At 43.1% G+C, this 14500-nt stretch overlaps 2 protein-coding genes across 2 annotated transcripts; one reads left to right on the forward strand and one right to left on the reverse strand.

The window, feature by feature from the left end:
- Window positions 1-994: 994 nt before the first annotated feature.
- On the reverse strand, window positions 995-5172 carry LOC112262855 (U4/U6.U5 tri-snRNP-associated protein 2). The gene is made up of 13 exons (XM_024438654.2): window positions 4918-5172; window positions 4476-4548; window positions 4279-4373; window positions 4031-4167; window positions 3658-3810; window positions 3303-3528; window positions 3092-3166; window positions 2899-2966; window positions 2562-2750; window positions 1941-2083; window positions 1693-1828; window positions 1442-1528; window positions 995-1309 (listed from the first exon to the last, which is right to left on the reverse strand). Exons 1-13 carry the CDS (start codon window positions 4964-4966, stop codon window positions 1256-1258), a joined length of 1485 nt encoding a protein of 494 aa, XP_024294422.1. The 5' UTR covers window positions 4967-5172; the 3' UTR covers window positions 995-1255.
- A 145-nt stretch (window positions 5173-5317) lies between these two features.
- LOC112262856 (UPF0561 protein C2orf68 homolog) lies at window positions 5318-14087 on the forward strand. The gene is made up of 4 exons (XM_024438655.2): window positions 5318-5545; window positions 9586-9701; window positions 9800-9939; window positions 11758-14087. Exons 1-4 carry the CDS (start codon window positions 5436-5438, stop codon window positions 11878-11880), a joined length of 489 nt encoding a protein of 162 aa, XP_024294423.1. The 5' UTR covers window positions 5318-5435; the 3' UTR covers window positions 11881-14087.
- The last annotated feature ends 413 nt before the right edge of the window (window positions 14088-14500 follow it).

The raw sequence follows: 14500 nt of genomic DNA on the forward strand, positions 1-14500 counted from the left end.
TACAAGCCAGGGTTTATTGTCTGAAAAACAACACTACCCACATCAATGTTTTGGTATAGTGCATTATATCTGATCTGGTTTTATTTTAATACAACTCCAGATGGTAGACTTCTGCCAGAAGGTCATGAGGAACTAGAGCTGAAAACCACACCTAGATCTCCCTTCATGGATGAAGCTATGATGAATTATCTGCATTTATTAACTGCTAAGTGTGTTTAAGAATGTCACATGTTAATGACTGCACTGTTGCCTTAATTTGTTTGTACATTTAATAGGTATTATATTGCACTATTGAGCAATTTGAGAAAAATGTCTGTACATTTCCTTCTTTAGATTTGTACTTGTGGTAGGCTAATGGTGTAGCACTGAGATTATTTGATGGTGTCAGGTTTGATTTTCACTGTGTGGGCCATTACGAGTACAGTAAGTAATTCATTCAAACATACTGTAAATGATTGAGTTAAAAGAACTGTGGACATTTTAAGCAGATATATCCACAAGCATAATACCTCATTTACATTAGAAATTGTTACTTTTCCCTGTTACCTGCAATAAAGTTATTCATATAAAATCAGTCATAATCGGGGAAAACAAATATGGTACAGTAAATAAAGTGAAGTGTCTTGAAGAAATATATTTGAGTGAACATATACCTCCTTTGATGGAGACATCCTTTTAACCAGTAATATGTCAATACATTGCCTTTGTATATTAAACTATGTTTAGGTTTCATTTTTATGATCTAAGTAATATTCATGTGTGAGTCCGAAGTATTTGTGTATACATGAGTATATTTATCCTATAATGTACTGCTTATAATATGAACATCTTTTTGTAACCTTCACTATTTGGTCATGTCTTATTCAAAATGTTGGAATTGTATTTATTGTTTTTACTTCCTTGTTTCACAAATAAAGACCCAACTATGGCTAAGACTAATAAATCAATGTGTCAAATTGTGCAAAATCTTAAATAATATTAATGACTGAAAACAGAAAAGCCAAAACTGGTTTAATCTACCATTTACAGTTAAAAATGTAAGTGAAAAACAAAAAATAGTAAACATCATTGTTTTCGCTATAGCCAAAATCCTCAAATAAAATGTCCTGGTCCTCATGTGGTGTGGGCTTACCCGGAGGTCATCTTGGACAGTATCCAATTCCACTGGATACTGTCTGACCACTAGCCAGCGAGTGACAGCTCTTTCCTGTACAATCAATCTTTAAATATGATCAATGCTCATTAAATGCCTCATTCATGCCCCAGTGTGGTTAGTTGTGTCATCTTCGCTCTCTCTTCTTTTCCAAATCTGGAACACAGAGAACCCACACATCAACACAATTGACAGTTAGTGGGAGTCAGTAACTTATCTAGACATAAACAGGTAAGTTAGAGAACAGCATATTGTATATTCAGTGATCAATGTGACAATAGAACTTACCTGAATGTAAGCCTCTGACAGTGTGATCATCTGGGGCAGGATATCTGTCACCTGCAGGTCCTGGAGCTCGTACCACTTCCCAGTGCCCTTCAGCGACAAAGACAGGCTCACATTAGCACCACTAACTGAAGAGGATGAGTATTTTCTTTCACAATATCACGAAATATTACACATCTAAAGCTTTGCAAATTTGCACCTGTAGAGTTCACCAGAAGAAAAAAAAAATCCTAAAACACGCAGCTGTCACTTACATGATGCAGGACATGTATTCTGTATGCCCCCTCAGTGGGCTTCCCATCATGCACCACATTGGCCACCAGGTCATAGGTTGTGTTCTTCTCTGTGACCTGTGCTTCCTCTGTCAGATACTCACGAAGGTCTACGTTCCTGATCAAGGAGCAAATGCAAGGGGTCAGTCAAAAACACACAGAATCATAAGGCTGAGCACAACGCAAAATTACAACTAAGTATATGGGGAAAGTATGCAACAGTCACTTACGTGATGGGGAAGTTGACAATGGTGGGGTTCTTCTCCACAAAGAAATTGTTCTTGGTAAACCTCTTGATGCAGAAGATGAGATAGGGGGGCAGCTTGAGCAACTGGAACCTCTTGAGGAAATTCTCTTTGTATGTTTTATACTCCTAAAAGCAAACAGGAGGGTTCAGAGGAAAGGTCAAAGAAGAGGTGATCAAATCTCTTTCAAAACAGAAGCTGGAGTCTCACAGGCAAACATTCTAAATCTTGTCTCGTTGACTCTGCTTTTGGAAGATTTTGCATTTGAATGGGAGCACTAGCAGCGTTACTTTTGTATCTTACGCTAGCAAGCTTGTTGCTAGTCTGAAATCTTTTCAGAAACACATGTTTGTAAATCCACCCATGCTAAATATTTGATTGACTTGATAAGTGGCAACTCATCACTAGCTTACATCTTGATCACCGTATTCCACCCCTTTTTGTCATCTTCCCGAGGAGAATTTCCCCAGGCTTTCGGAAAAAAAATAACGTGAGAAACCTAGGCTTCCGAGGCTAGTTTCCATCTCACTTGATGGGCGAGATGGCTGGCATGGAGATAGGAGTGCTGTTCATCTGAGCAAATTTAATTGAGTTTGAGGGCAGTACCTTCTCTGTGTTGCCATTGAACTTGGCCAGGATGTTGAAGAGGGGGACCTGTGGGATGATGAGCTGCTCCTTCTCATCCTTGTACAGCGGAGCTGTGGGGAGGTCAAGGGTCAAGAAGAGGAAGGTGGTGTCAGACATCTCCTCCTGGTACTCCTCCTTCAGAAGCAGAGCCACCTTCTCTTCTGGTGGCTGGAGAGGGAGAGAAAGACATGTAACATGGACAATTTAACAGTTCAAATATGTAATCATATTGAAGAGTCATGAATTCACAAATAAGGATTTAAACTGTGATACAATGTTGAAGTCTTTAACAAAGGGTTGACAATAAGCAACTTACCAAATCTGGGTGAGGAAGCTTCTTGGAGAAGATACGCATGGAACCCTGGAACACTTTGGTAAGGCTTGCTATAATGGCAATAGGAGAGAGGGGGGAAAGAAGTGGGAAATATCTTTGTTAATCTCCCAGGTTGTACAATGAGGCAGAATACACTTCCCCAACATCCTTCCCTCCACCTCCCACTGACACTCACAGGGTTTCTTCTTGGTTCCTCCCAGTGCACCGTGCAGAGCATTCATGAACCATGACAGGAAGTCCACAGCATCCCCTGAAGGACAGACCAATCAGCAGCATAGCTTATTCGCACATTATGTTGTAACACATACATCTGACTGTACTAAAAATAAATTTGCTCTTGAGAATTGAGGCTCTGTCTCACTGAATGTGTTATAATAAAATCCTACCTTGCTTGGTGATCTGGAAGTTCTTCTTGCTGCACAGCACTACGGCCTGCAACATCTCGTGGGGCGACACATGGGCCTTGAAGTTCCGTGGGTTCCACAGCTTGCGCATCAGCTCACCGAATCGCTGCACCAGCAGGAACATGATGTCACCCGGCGGCCTACGGATGCCGCAGTAATTCTCCTCTTCCAAAAAGTAGTTCCGCAGTGGGGGCACATTGGACAGGGCCTGAAAGGATAAAAACAGTTCACCATAAGCAACATGAATGACCACCATACAGGAAAATGTTTAGCAGCATGTGAATGGTGAGATGTCAGATTCACCAGTGGATACTCTTGTGTTGGATGACAGTGTTACCTGCAGCACCACATTAGCATAGTCATTAGCCTTGATGTTGTTGAGCCCTACGATGCCAGGCAGATAGGTGGTGCCATCATAGGCTCGATACAGCTTTCCCTGCTTATCCAATCCAGAGATGTGCTGTCTGGTGAATGTGGGCTTCAGTACATACTAAAACACAAAGAAAAATACATTACCACCACTATATAACTTTAGACACATACCACTGGATGATTGTATAAACCATGACTGAACAAGAACTGTTAAAAAGTTATAATTCAGAACTATCAGTTTAGCACCATTCAATCAGTGCCTGTTTGAATTGATGCATTTGACACGTTCTTTCTGATTACAGAGTTAATGTGTGCACCACCCATCTCTGTAGACTCACCGTGATGTCTTCCAACGATGAGTCAATGATCTCGTAGTTATCTGGTAGACAGTAGAACTTGAGGGTGTGCAGATTGAGGAACACATGGTGGGTGAACTGCACACTGTGAGTGTAGGCATGGGACTTCAGACCTCTACCTGGAATATACATTACATTGGTTTCGGCCTAGATCAAAACATTTCTGAACACTTCTCAGGTAGAGAGAGTGGGGGGGAAACAACGTGAATCTGAAGTATAGGATACTTTACCTTGGAAGTATTTCCCACAGATGAGACAGGCGTATACATTGATGTGGGAGAGGGAAATGGAGCATAGCTTCTCAAAATCGAAGTCCAGTACACTCCTGAAGACAAATGTGTGTGTTAGAGGTGATTTACACAAAGAGTACACATTCAACAAATGCCTTATCTTGTGCATCTTCCATGTTAAGGCCAGTTGACTTTACCTATTGATTGTGTCGAGGTAGGGACAATGGCGACTTCTGCGGTCCTCGGACGAACGGCCAATTTTCACAGGTACTGTGTAAGACAAAGAACAATTTCAACAAATAAATTAAGTGTAGCTAAATGTTAACTAATAATGACAACAATCGTATCTAGCTAGGTAACGTTAGCTAACACAGCTCGTTCTTTTTACAGGAAACCTCTGCTCTGGCGGCAAACAATAACGCACCTAGGAAAAACACGTTTGATGCTTGAATGGGGTCTTAGCTAGCTAACAATAATTAGCCAGCTAGAGCTAGCTACCAACAATGTGATTTAGGCTAACTTAGCAGCTAACCTAGCTAGCTACACGTTTAGAAATAAACGGCAACGTTCGCTAGTTATTGTAGCGTGTGACTATCTAGAGTTCGCTTATACAAGTTTTAAAATATGTTGGCTAGCTACCTTCATCGTCTTCCAAGTCAATTTCTCGCTCCCGTTTTACAGATACCATAGCGTTAATCTTTGTTGTGTATGGAGAAAATGTATAGTTAACTAGCTAAAGCCACTGGTGAGTTTATTTCGCTAACTAGCAAGCTCGCCAAAACACGCAAACTCCAGACTACAATATCAAAATGGCCAACCAGAGTGTACCCCGAGTTTTCACGTTTACTCTGGCAAAAACCGAACGGTTGAGATTGAATAATGTTGGCCGTTTTTATGTGGGCCTCTAACTTAACGCAGCTTTCACACATAGGTTATTATACAATTTAGATAATTAATTAATGAGGATTCAAAATGTGAGAAAATGATCATTTTCGGGGTAGAAACGTGATATTAAAAATAGACTATGAACAGGCTCGTAACTCCGTGTGCAATTCTAGTTGGACAGCAGCCCACTTTAACAGCTTGATTAACGTTAAGATGCAGCTTGTTGTGGTGTGGCGCAATATAAAGAAATACTAAATCAATTATCAATCACGATGGAGATTTTGCGGGATGATGAAGAACAAGAGCTCAAATATAAACGCACGGGTCGTTTGGACATGAGCCACGGTTTCTTACACCACATTCGAAGGAACCAGATTGCCAGGTGAATCACTAAACTTTGTTAATCTGTGCTAACACGTGGAGTGTATATTTTATCAATGTAATTCATTCTGAGAGCATGCAGATGTTCAATTTCGAGTGTTTTCTACATAATGTTGATATTACGCCTAACCACTTCTACGCATGCGCACAACATATAACAGCGACCTTCCGCTCGTCAAAAGGATAGTGCAATACGGGTTCATTGGGACGTGCCTAACTATAACTAAAGACTGTATATTCTATTGACAATATATACATGCTACCGCTCTAACAATGAAAATGCATATCCCAAAGATGGAAGGCAGGCGCGATCAGGTGGGACCATTCTAGCCAATGAGCGGACAGATACGCCTGTGAACAACAGGCCGTAGAGATGGATAGAGGACTCATCTTTGTATCTGTGTCATTATATATATCGAAGTTTATTTGTAGCATAATGCAGCATAATGCTTGTGTTCATAGCTCCAACAGTGCAGTAATAATGCCTAGTGATACAAACAATACACACAATCCAAAAAGTAAAATAAATAAATATCAGACTGAATGATGTCAGAGTCTGATATATTGCTCATTCTGATATTAATTGATTTATTTCAACTTTTTGGATTGTGTGTATTGCTTGTCTATGATTTGGGTGGCAGGAGTCTTAGACAATTTTATTAGAGCCTTCCTCAGACACCACCTGATATAGAAGTCCTGGATTCTTTTTTTTTTTAAATTTTTTTTCACCTTTATTTAATTAACCAGGTAGGCTAGTTGAGAACAAGTTCTCATTTGCAACTGCAACCTGGCCAAGATAAAGCATAGCAGTGTGAACAGACAACACAGAGTTACACATGGAGTAAACAATTAACAAGTCAATAACACAGTAGAAAAAAAAGGGGAGTCTATATACATTGTGTGCAAAAGGCATGAGGAGGTAGGTGAATAATTACAATTTTGCAGATTAACACTGGAGTGATAAATGATCAGATGGTCATGTACAGGTAGAGATATTGGTGTGCAAAAGAGCAGAAAAGTAAATAAATAAAAACAGTATGGGGATGAGGTAGGTAAAAATGGGTGGGCTATTTACCGGTAGACTATGTGCAGCGATCGGTTAGCTGCTCAGATAGCAGATGTTTGAAGTTGGTGAGGGAGATAAAAGTCTCCAACTTCAGCGATTTTTGCAATTCGTTCCAGTCACAGGCAGCAGAGCACTGGAACGAAAGGCGGCCAAATGAGGTGTTGGCTTTAGGGATGATCAGTGAGATACACCTGCTGGAGTGCGTGCTACGGATGGGTGTTGCCATCGTGACCAGTGAACTGAGATAAGGCGGAGCTTTACCTAGCATGGACTTGTAGATGACCTGGAGCCAGTGGGTCTGGCGACGAATATGTAGCGAGGGCCAGCCGACTAGAGCATACAAGTCGCAGTGGTGGGTGGCATAAGGTGCTTTAGTGACAAAATGGATGGCACTGTGATAAACTGCATATGTTTGGCGGCGTGAGTGAAGGAGGCTTTGTTGCGGAATAGAAAGCCGACTCTTGATTTGATTTTCGATTGGAGATGTTTGATATGAGTCTGGAAGGAGAGTTTACAGTCTAGCCAGACACCTAGGTACTTATAGATGTCCACATATTCAAGGTCTGAACCATCCAGGGTGGTGATGCTGGTCAGGCGTGCGGGTGCAGGCAGCGAACGGTTGAAAAGCATGCATTTGGTTTTACTAGCGTTTAAGAGCAGTTGGAGGCCACGGAAGGAGTGTTGTATGGCATTGAAGCTCGTTTGGAGGTTAGATAGCACAGTGTCCAAGGACGGGCCGGAAGTATATAGAATGGTGTCATCTGCGTAGAGGTGGATCAGGGAATCGCCTGCAGCAAGAGCAACATCATTGATATATACAGAGAAAAGAGTCGGCCCGAGGATTGAACCCTGTGGCACCCCCATAGAGACTGCCAGAGGACCGGACAGCATGACCTCCGATTTGAAACACTGAAATCTGTCTGTAAAGTAATTGGTGAACCAGGCAAGGCAGTCATCCGAAAAACTGAGGCTACTGAGTCTGCCGATAAGAATATGGTGATTAACAGAGTCGAAAGCCTTGGCAAGGTCGATGAAGACGGCTGCACAGTACTGTCTTTTATCGATGGCGGTTATGATATCGTTTAGTACCTTGAGCGTGGCTGAGGTGCACCCGTGACCGGTTCGGAAACCAGATTGCACAGCGGAGAAGGTACGGTGGGATTTGAGATGGTCAGTGACCTGTTTGTTGACTTGGCTTTCGAAGACCTTAGATAGGCAGGGCAGGATGGATATAGGTCTGTAACAGTTTGGGTCCAGGGTGTCTTCCCCCTTTGAAGAGGGGGATGACTGCGGCAGCTTTCCAATCCTTGGGGATCTCAGACGATATGAAAGAAAGGTTGAACAGGCTGGTAATAGGGGTTGCGACAATGGCGGCGGATAGTTTCAGAAATAGAGGGTCCAGATTGTCAAGCCCAGCTGATTTGTACGGGTCCAGGTTTTGCAGCTCTTTCAGAACATCTGCTATCTGGATTTGGGTAAAGGAGAACCTGGAGAGGCTTGGGCGAGTAGCTGCGGGGGGCGGAGCTGTTGGCCAAGGTTGGAGTAGCCAGGCGGAAGGCATGGCCAGCCGTTGAGAAATGCTTGTTGAAGTTTTCGATAATCATGGGTTTATCGGTGGTGACCGTGTTACCTAGCCTCAGTGCAGTGGGCAGCTGGGAGGAGGTGCTCTTGTTCTCCATGGACTTCAGTGTCCCAGAACTTTTTGGAGTTGGAGCTACAGGATGCAAACTTCTGCCTGAAGAAGCTGGCCTTAGCTTTCCTGACTGACTGCGTGTATTGGTTCCTGACTTCCCTGAACAGTTGCATATCGCGGGGACTATTCGATGCTATTGCAGTCCGCCACAGGATGTTTTTGTGCTGGTCGAGGGCAGTCAGGTCTGGAGTGAATCAAGGACTATATCTGTTCTTAGTTCTGCATTTTTTGAACGGAGCATGCTTATCTAAAATGGTAAGGAAGTTACTTTTAAAGAATGACCAGGCATCCTCAACTGACGGGATGAGGTCAATGTCCTTCCAGGATACCCGGGCCAGGTCGATTAGAAAGGCCTGCTCACAGAAGTGTTTTAGGGAGCGTTTGACAGTGATGAGGGGTGGTCATTTGACTGCGGCTCCGTAGCGGGAACAGGCAATGAGGCAGTGATCGCTGAGATCCTGGTTGAAGACAGCAGAGGTGTATTTGGAGGGCCAGTTGGTCAGGATGACGTCTATGAGGGTGCCCTTGTTTACAGATTTAGGGTTGTACCTGGTGGGTTCCTTGATGATTTGTGTGAGATTGAGGGCATCTAGCTTAGCTTGTAGGACTGCTGGGGTGTTAAGCATATCCCAGTTTAGGTCACCTAACAGAACAAACTCTGAAGCTAGATGTGGGGCGATCAATTCACAAATGGTGTCTAGGGCACAGCTGGGAGCTGAGGGGGGTCGGTAGCAGGCGGCAACAGTGAGAGACTTATTTCTGGAGAGAGTAATTTTCAAAATTAGTAGTTCGAACTGTTTGGGTATGGACCTGGAAAGTATGACAGAACTTTGCAGGCTCTCTCTGCAGTAGACTGCAACTCCTCCCCCTTTGGCAGTTCTATCTTGACGGAAAATGTTATAGTTTGGTATGGAAATCTCAGAATTTTTGGTGGCCTTCCTGAGCCAGGATTCAGACACGGCAAGGACATCAGGGTTAGCAGAGTGTGCTAAAGCAGTGAGTAAAACAAACTTGGGGAGGAGGCTTCTGATGTTGACATGCATGAAACCAAGGCTTTTTCGATCACAGAAGTCAACAAATGAGGGTGCCTGGGGACATGCAGGGATGACAGGGAGCTCGGCCCCAGTGATGTACTGGGCCGTACGCACAACCCTCTCTCTGTATGTAGTGCCTTGCGGTCGGATGCCAAGCATTTGCCATACCAAGAGGTGACGCAGCCAGTCAAGATGCTCTCTAAATGTTTTGATAGATTCTTTGCACTGACTTGTTTGATGTCTTGCAGAGATGACTATGATAAGCAGGTGAAGCAGGCCAATGAGCATCAGAGGCCCAGGCACACCACTACCTCCCGACTCCCCCGACGACCAGACATCCAAGTGTACCATCCTCGACGTGGAAGTAAGAAAACACTGCTGATAGTATGAACTCTTCTCTCAACTTGATGGAAGGCTCTGGTAAGTGGTGATTTATGTATGTATGTATGTATGTGTCTCCAGATGGATCTCAGCCAGGAGTGGGTGCTGAGGAGTGGAATGAGAGTGGATCCAGTACAGAGCCAGAGACTCATGGAACTGAGCTCTTCTGGCTGGACTACCAGGCTGACTCTGGCCATGTCACCTCCTACATCGTACTCAAGGTCTGTCTATCAAATCAAGTTTATTGGTCACGTTCATACACTGCATGGTCAAAAGTATATGGACACCTGCTAGTCGAACATCTCATTCCAAAATCATGGGCATTGACATGGAGTTGGTCCTCCCTTTGCTGCTATAACAGCCCCCACTCTTCTGGGAAGACTTTCTACTAGATGTTGGAAAATTGCTGCGGGGACTGATGTTGGGCGATTAGGTTGGTGTTCCAATTCATCACAAAGGTGTTCGATGGGGTTGAGTTCAGGGCTCTGTGCAGGCCAGGCAAGTTCTCAACAAACCATTTCTGTGTATGGGGGCATTGTCATGCTGAAACAGGAAAGGGCCTTCCCCAAACTGTTACCACAAAGTTGGAAGCACAGAATTGTCTAACGTCATTGTAAGCTGTAGCATTAAGATTTCCCTTCACTGGAACTAAGGGGCCTGGCCCAAACCATGAAAAACAGTCCCAGAACATTATTCCTGCTCCACCAAACTTTACAATTAGCACTATGCATTTGTGTAGGTAGCGTTCTCCTGGTATCTGCCAAACCCAGATTCGTACGTCTGACTGCAAGATGGTGAAGCGTGATTCACTACTCCAGAGAACGCATTTCCAGAGTCCAATGGCGGCGAGCTTTACAGCACTCCAGCTGACGCTTGGTATTGTGCGGCTACTCGGCCATGGAAATCCATTTCATGAAGCTCCTGATGAACAGTTCTTGTGCTGATGTTGCTTCCAGGGGAAGTTTGGAACTCAATAGTGAGTGTTGCAACTAAGGACAAAATATTTTTTTATGAGCTTCAGCACTCAGCGGTCCCGTTCTGTGAGCTTGTGTGGGCCTACCACTTTGTGTCTGAGACGTTGTTACTCCTAGACTTTTCCACTTCACAATAACAGCACTTACAGTTGACCAGGGCAGAAATTTGACGAGCTGGCTTATTGGAAAAGTGGCATCCTATGACGGTGCCACGTTGAATGTCACAGCTCTTCAGTATGGGCCATTCTACTGTCAATGTTTGTCTATGGAGATTGCATGACCGTGTGCTCGATTTTTATACACCTGTCAGCAACGGGTGTGGTTGAAATAGCCGAATCCACTAATTTGAAGGGGTGTCCAAATTATTTTGCCCATATAGTGTAGTTTCAACACCTTCAGCAGAGTTTTCACTTTTTCAAGTGTCCTATATGTTTACACAACGGGTGGGTATAATCTTGAATGCGGTTTGGTTAAAACCGCATTCCAGCCGGTGTCTACTTCACAAGTTACCACGTGCTAAATCTGTGACGTTAAAATGCCTATTTACCATGTTCCATCTGACTGCGCAATCCACTGTCTCATCAACCCAGCTGACAATTTATAAACTTGATCTCCACTAGAAAAAAACACAGAGACATTCTCTCACATATCCTTTAGACGAACATTTTGTTTTCAACAGCGGAGATTTGTATAAACCTTGCTGTCTCTCTCTGACATTTGCAACTATGTTTCAATATTGAAATTCAATCTCCAGCTGCCCCATAGTAATTAATGTGATGAGACAGGCAAGCAGCCTTTCTCAGCCAATCTAAATCGTGTGTAGGTGTGTGAGAGATTTAAAAAAAGGTACAACTAAATGACGTTAAGCTAGTGTGCAGTCTTTCCAGCATCAGTTTGAAGTGATTGTTAGCTGTGTTGTTGACAAGCTCCTCTGAACAACAGTGTCCTGACTTCGTCTCGGGTCTCATCCATGCCAATATATCCTCAAAACATTGGCTTCTCTGGCATTATCACTTAAATATTTTGTGTCCTCGTCATGACCCCTGTGCTCCATTTGTCTCTTAGGAGGATAAGCCAGAGAGGGTGGTGGAGCGCGTAGCGGAGGAGAATGTTCTGGACTCCACCATGAGGATGGCACTGCAGGCCCGGCTTCGAAAAGAAATGGATAAACGGCAGAACAAACGCTAAAGGAGGAGAATGGAGTTGACAAACAGGGGTGAGGAGGACCAAGAAGCCTCTGTTTACCCTCTGGCCAACCAGTATGTAAAGAATGCTAGTAGCAGAGGACTACTGTGGACCCTCATCCTAAGGGATTGTAAGCCAGGATCCAAGTGACCTCACACAGCCAAGCCGTCCCCTCTGTGTGGAATAGATTGACTTACAGAATGGTAGAAATGGATCTGACCTCATAGCTCCTCTATTGGACTGGCATTGGCTGTCAACCTGCTCCAAAGGACCTAGCTGATACAACCTGGACCCCTCTCTGAGCCACACCAGGCCTTAACTGTAACCCCCCCCACCCACCTTTGACCATTAGGCTGGAGAGCAAATCCTTTGGTCGTAGCTGTTCTGTTTTTATTGTGTTTGTTACAAATGTGCCGTGGTCATGACTTCGCTCTATTCTAATTTATTTTTGATTGGCCTATATTTTCGGAGACTTTATTTTTGATAATGTACATTTATGGAGAGGTCCTTATTGTTTCAGTATTACATACTGTATATTAAATATAGTTATTTTCCAAAGGGGTTTATTAGCTATTTATTCACAAAAGGTGGTTGGTTGTATGCAGATTAGTGTATACAGTTTTGGTAAAGGTGTTCAATATTGTATGTTAATCGATCTCCTTCTCTTACGCAATTCCAGGTCAATGGTTTAATTTACGACCTGGGTGATGCATGGTGATGGGAGTACCATTAGTGTGGGGGAGAAGGTCATGGTTAAAATTCTAGATTATGCGCTTCATGCAATCTTAAATGACATGGCCAGATTAGACTCTAGTGCAGGGCTCTCCAACCCTATTCCTGGAGGGCTACCAACCTGTAGGTTTTCACTCCAACTGATAAAACTGAATCAGATAAATATCCCTTATGCATTCCATGACCGACTGTTCAAAGCACGCTTCCTACCGGTGTGGCAATTTCCGGTGGCGCATACTATAGATGAAAGTCAGTCGGTCTAGTTATCGATGATGTAACATTACTACTACCTCTGTCGCAGTTTTTTTTTTTTTACTAGGCGTCTTCAGGACTTGCCTCAAATATAATTTTAATGATTTACATCAAATTATTAAATCAGCCAACGAGACTCCAGCTAGCAAGAACGAAAATTAGTTCAAGGTGTGTCTATGTAGCTTCCTATATACACACACAACTTTGAAGTTGAGGACCAGGTCAGTGACAGATATAGCTAGCTACAATCATGCTAGCTAGCTAATTTAACTAGTAACTGTAGCTAGCTAGTTACTTTGTAAAAATTTGTAACGCTGACAGAATCTACCTGAGTGTATTTTTGTTAAGATTTCTTAAATTATGCTTTCTAGCTATATTTCCTAGCTAAAAATAACAACAATGTATCTTTGTTAGATACATTGATGATTGGAGATCACCATGAGGAGTGCCTGTCACAGGTTCATGAGGAAGAGTGAAACCTCACAGCATGAGAGTAGGGAAAGATTATAGATGGCTACTAGCGACCTTGTTAAACATCTCCTGTGGGACACTGTCATCATGGTATGTTGGACAGTGTCAACATTTACTCTTATTAGAGCTTAATGATGGATCCCAATTTTGAATTGCATACTGAACAGATTATTTGGTAAAGATCTGTTGATGCAGTGTTTGGTAATTGTGTTACTAAGACACAATGTATTCCTGTATAGTTAAATGAGCCCCTAATTAAGAAGACCAGACACTACTATGTTTTACTTATAAGCCACATCATTTTTGTTTCTCACTTCAGTCTTTAATCACACTTATCTTCACAGATGGTGTTAAAGCACTCTACCAGTGATGGTGGTCCATAGCCACTGCTCCTGTGTTGCAGGAAGTTTTATGTGCAATCATCTGGTGGCCCTTTACCAGACAGCGCACTACTCTCAACTAAACATTCCTGCTGCACCACCAGTTCACAGCTGCACAGACACAAAACAGCGTTGGCACAAGCCAAGAACACTTGATAGTCCATATCCATAAAAAAATGCACCTGAAAAATATTCAGCCAATTGTATTCCATCTTGCATTCTGGTTATTCTGTGTTTACTTGATTTCTTTCCCCTAAACTCATTGCCTAATTAAAGCCAATACAAGCTCCACACAAATGGATATTCACTATAACACAATTTATTGATGCATGTCATAGATATAAATACTGCTAGCAAATAAACGTGTACATGTATGCTGGGTTGGCCCATGTTCTGACCAAAGGTCCGTGTTGATAGTTGACCAACAGGCATACCACTACAAATAATTGGTTGAAGCTGCCTGAGATGGTCAGGGGGATGACTGTGTCAAACAGCTTGTGTTCCTTTACTCCACGGATCATTCAACATGCACTCTCAGCCTGGCAATGGATTGGGTCTCCCTAACCTCATGCGCTGGCATCTGTGTGTGTCTTGACAGAAAGGCTGGCCGGTAGACCTTGCACGGACCAATGTTGTCTACGAGAAAGCCCTTATCCACCATAATAAAGCTCTACATCGACTGGGAAACTATGGGAGCTCACAATACCATTGCATTTTGATGAAACTGAACACAGGCACTGAACAATGTTCATTAGCGCCTCCTTCGCAGTCAGGAATGCATTGACGAC

This window comes from Oncorhynchus tshawytscha, linkage group LG12 (genome assembly GCF_018296145.1).
Source record: "Oncorhynchus tshawytscha isolate Ot180627B linkage group LG12, Otsh_v2.0, whole genome shotgun sequence".
Classification (NCBI taxonomy): domain Eukaryota; kingdom Metazoa; phylum Chordata; class Actinopteri; order Salmoniformes; family Salmonidae; genus Oncorhynchus; species Oncorhynchus tshawytscha.

Coding starts and splice junctions, on each gene's coding strand:
- LOC112262856 (XM_024438655.2), top strand. CDS start 5,436: ATGGAGATTTTGCGGGATGATGAAGAACAAGAGCTCAAATATAAACGC. Junction 5,546..9,585: donor CGAAGGAACCAGATTGCCAG/GTGAATCACTAA, acceptor GATGTCTTGCAG/AGATGACTATGATAAGCAGG. Junction 9,940..11,757: donor CCTCCTACATCGTACTCAAG/GTCTGTCTATCA, acceptor TTTGTCTCTTAG/GAGGATAAGCCAGAGAGGGT.
- LOC112262855 (XM_024438654.2), bottom strand. CDS start 4,966: ATGGTATCTGTAAAACGGGAGCGAGAAATTGACTTGGAAGACGATGAA. Junction 3,529..3,657: donor ATGCTAATGTGGTGCTGCAG/GTAACACTGTCA, acceptor TTATCCTTTCAG/GCCCTGTCCAATGTGCCCCC. Junction 1,829..1,940: donor ATTGTCAACTTCCCCATCAC/GTAAGTGACTGT, acceptor CTCCTTGATCAG/GAACGTAGACCTTCGTGAGT.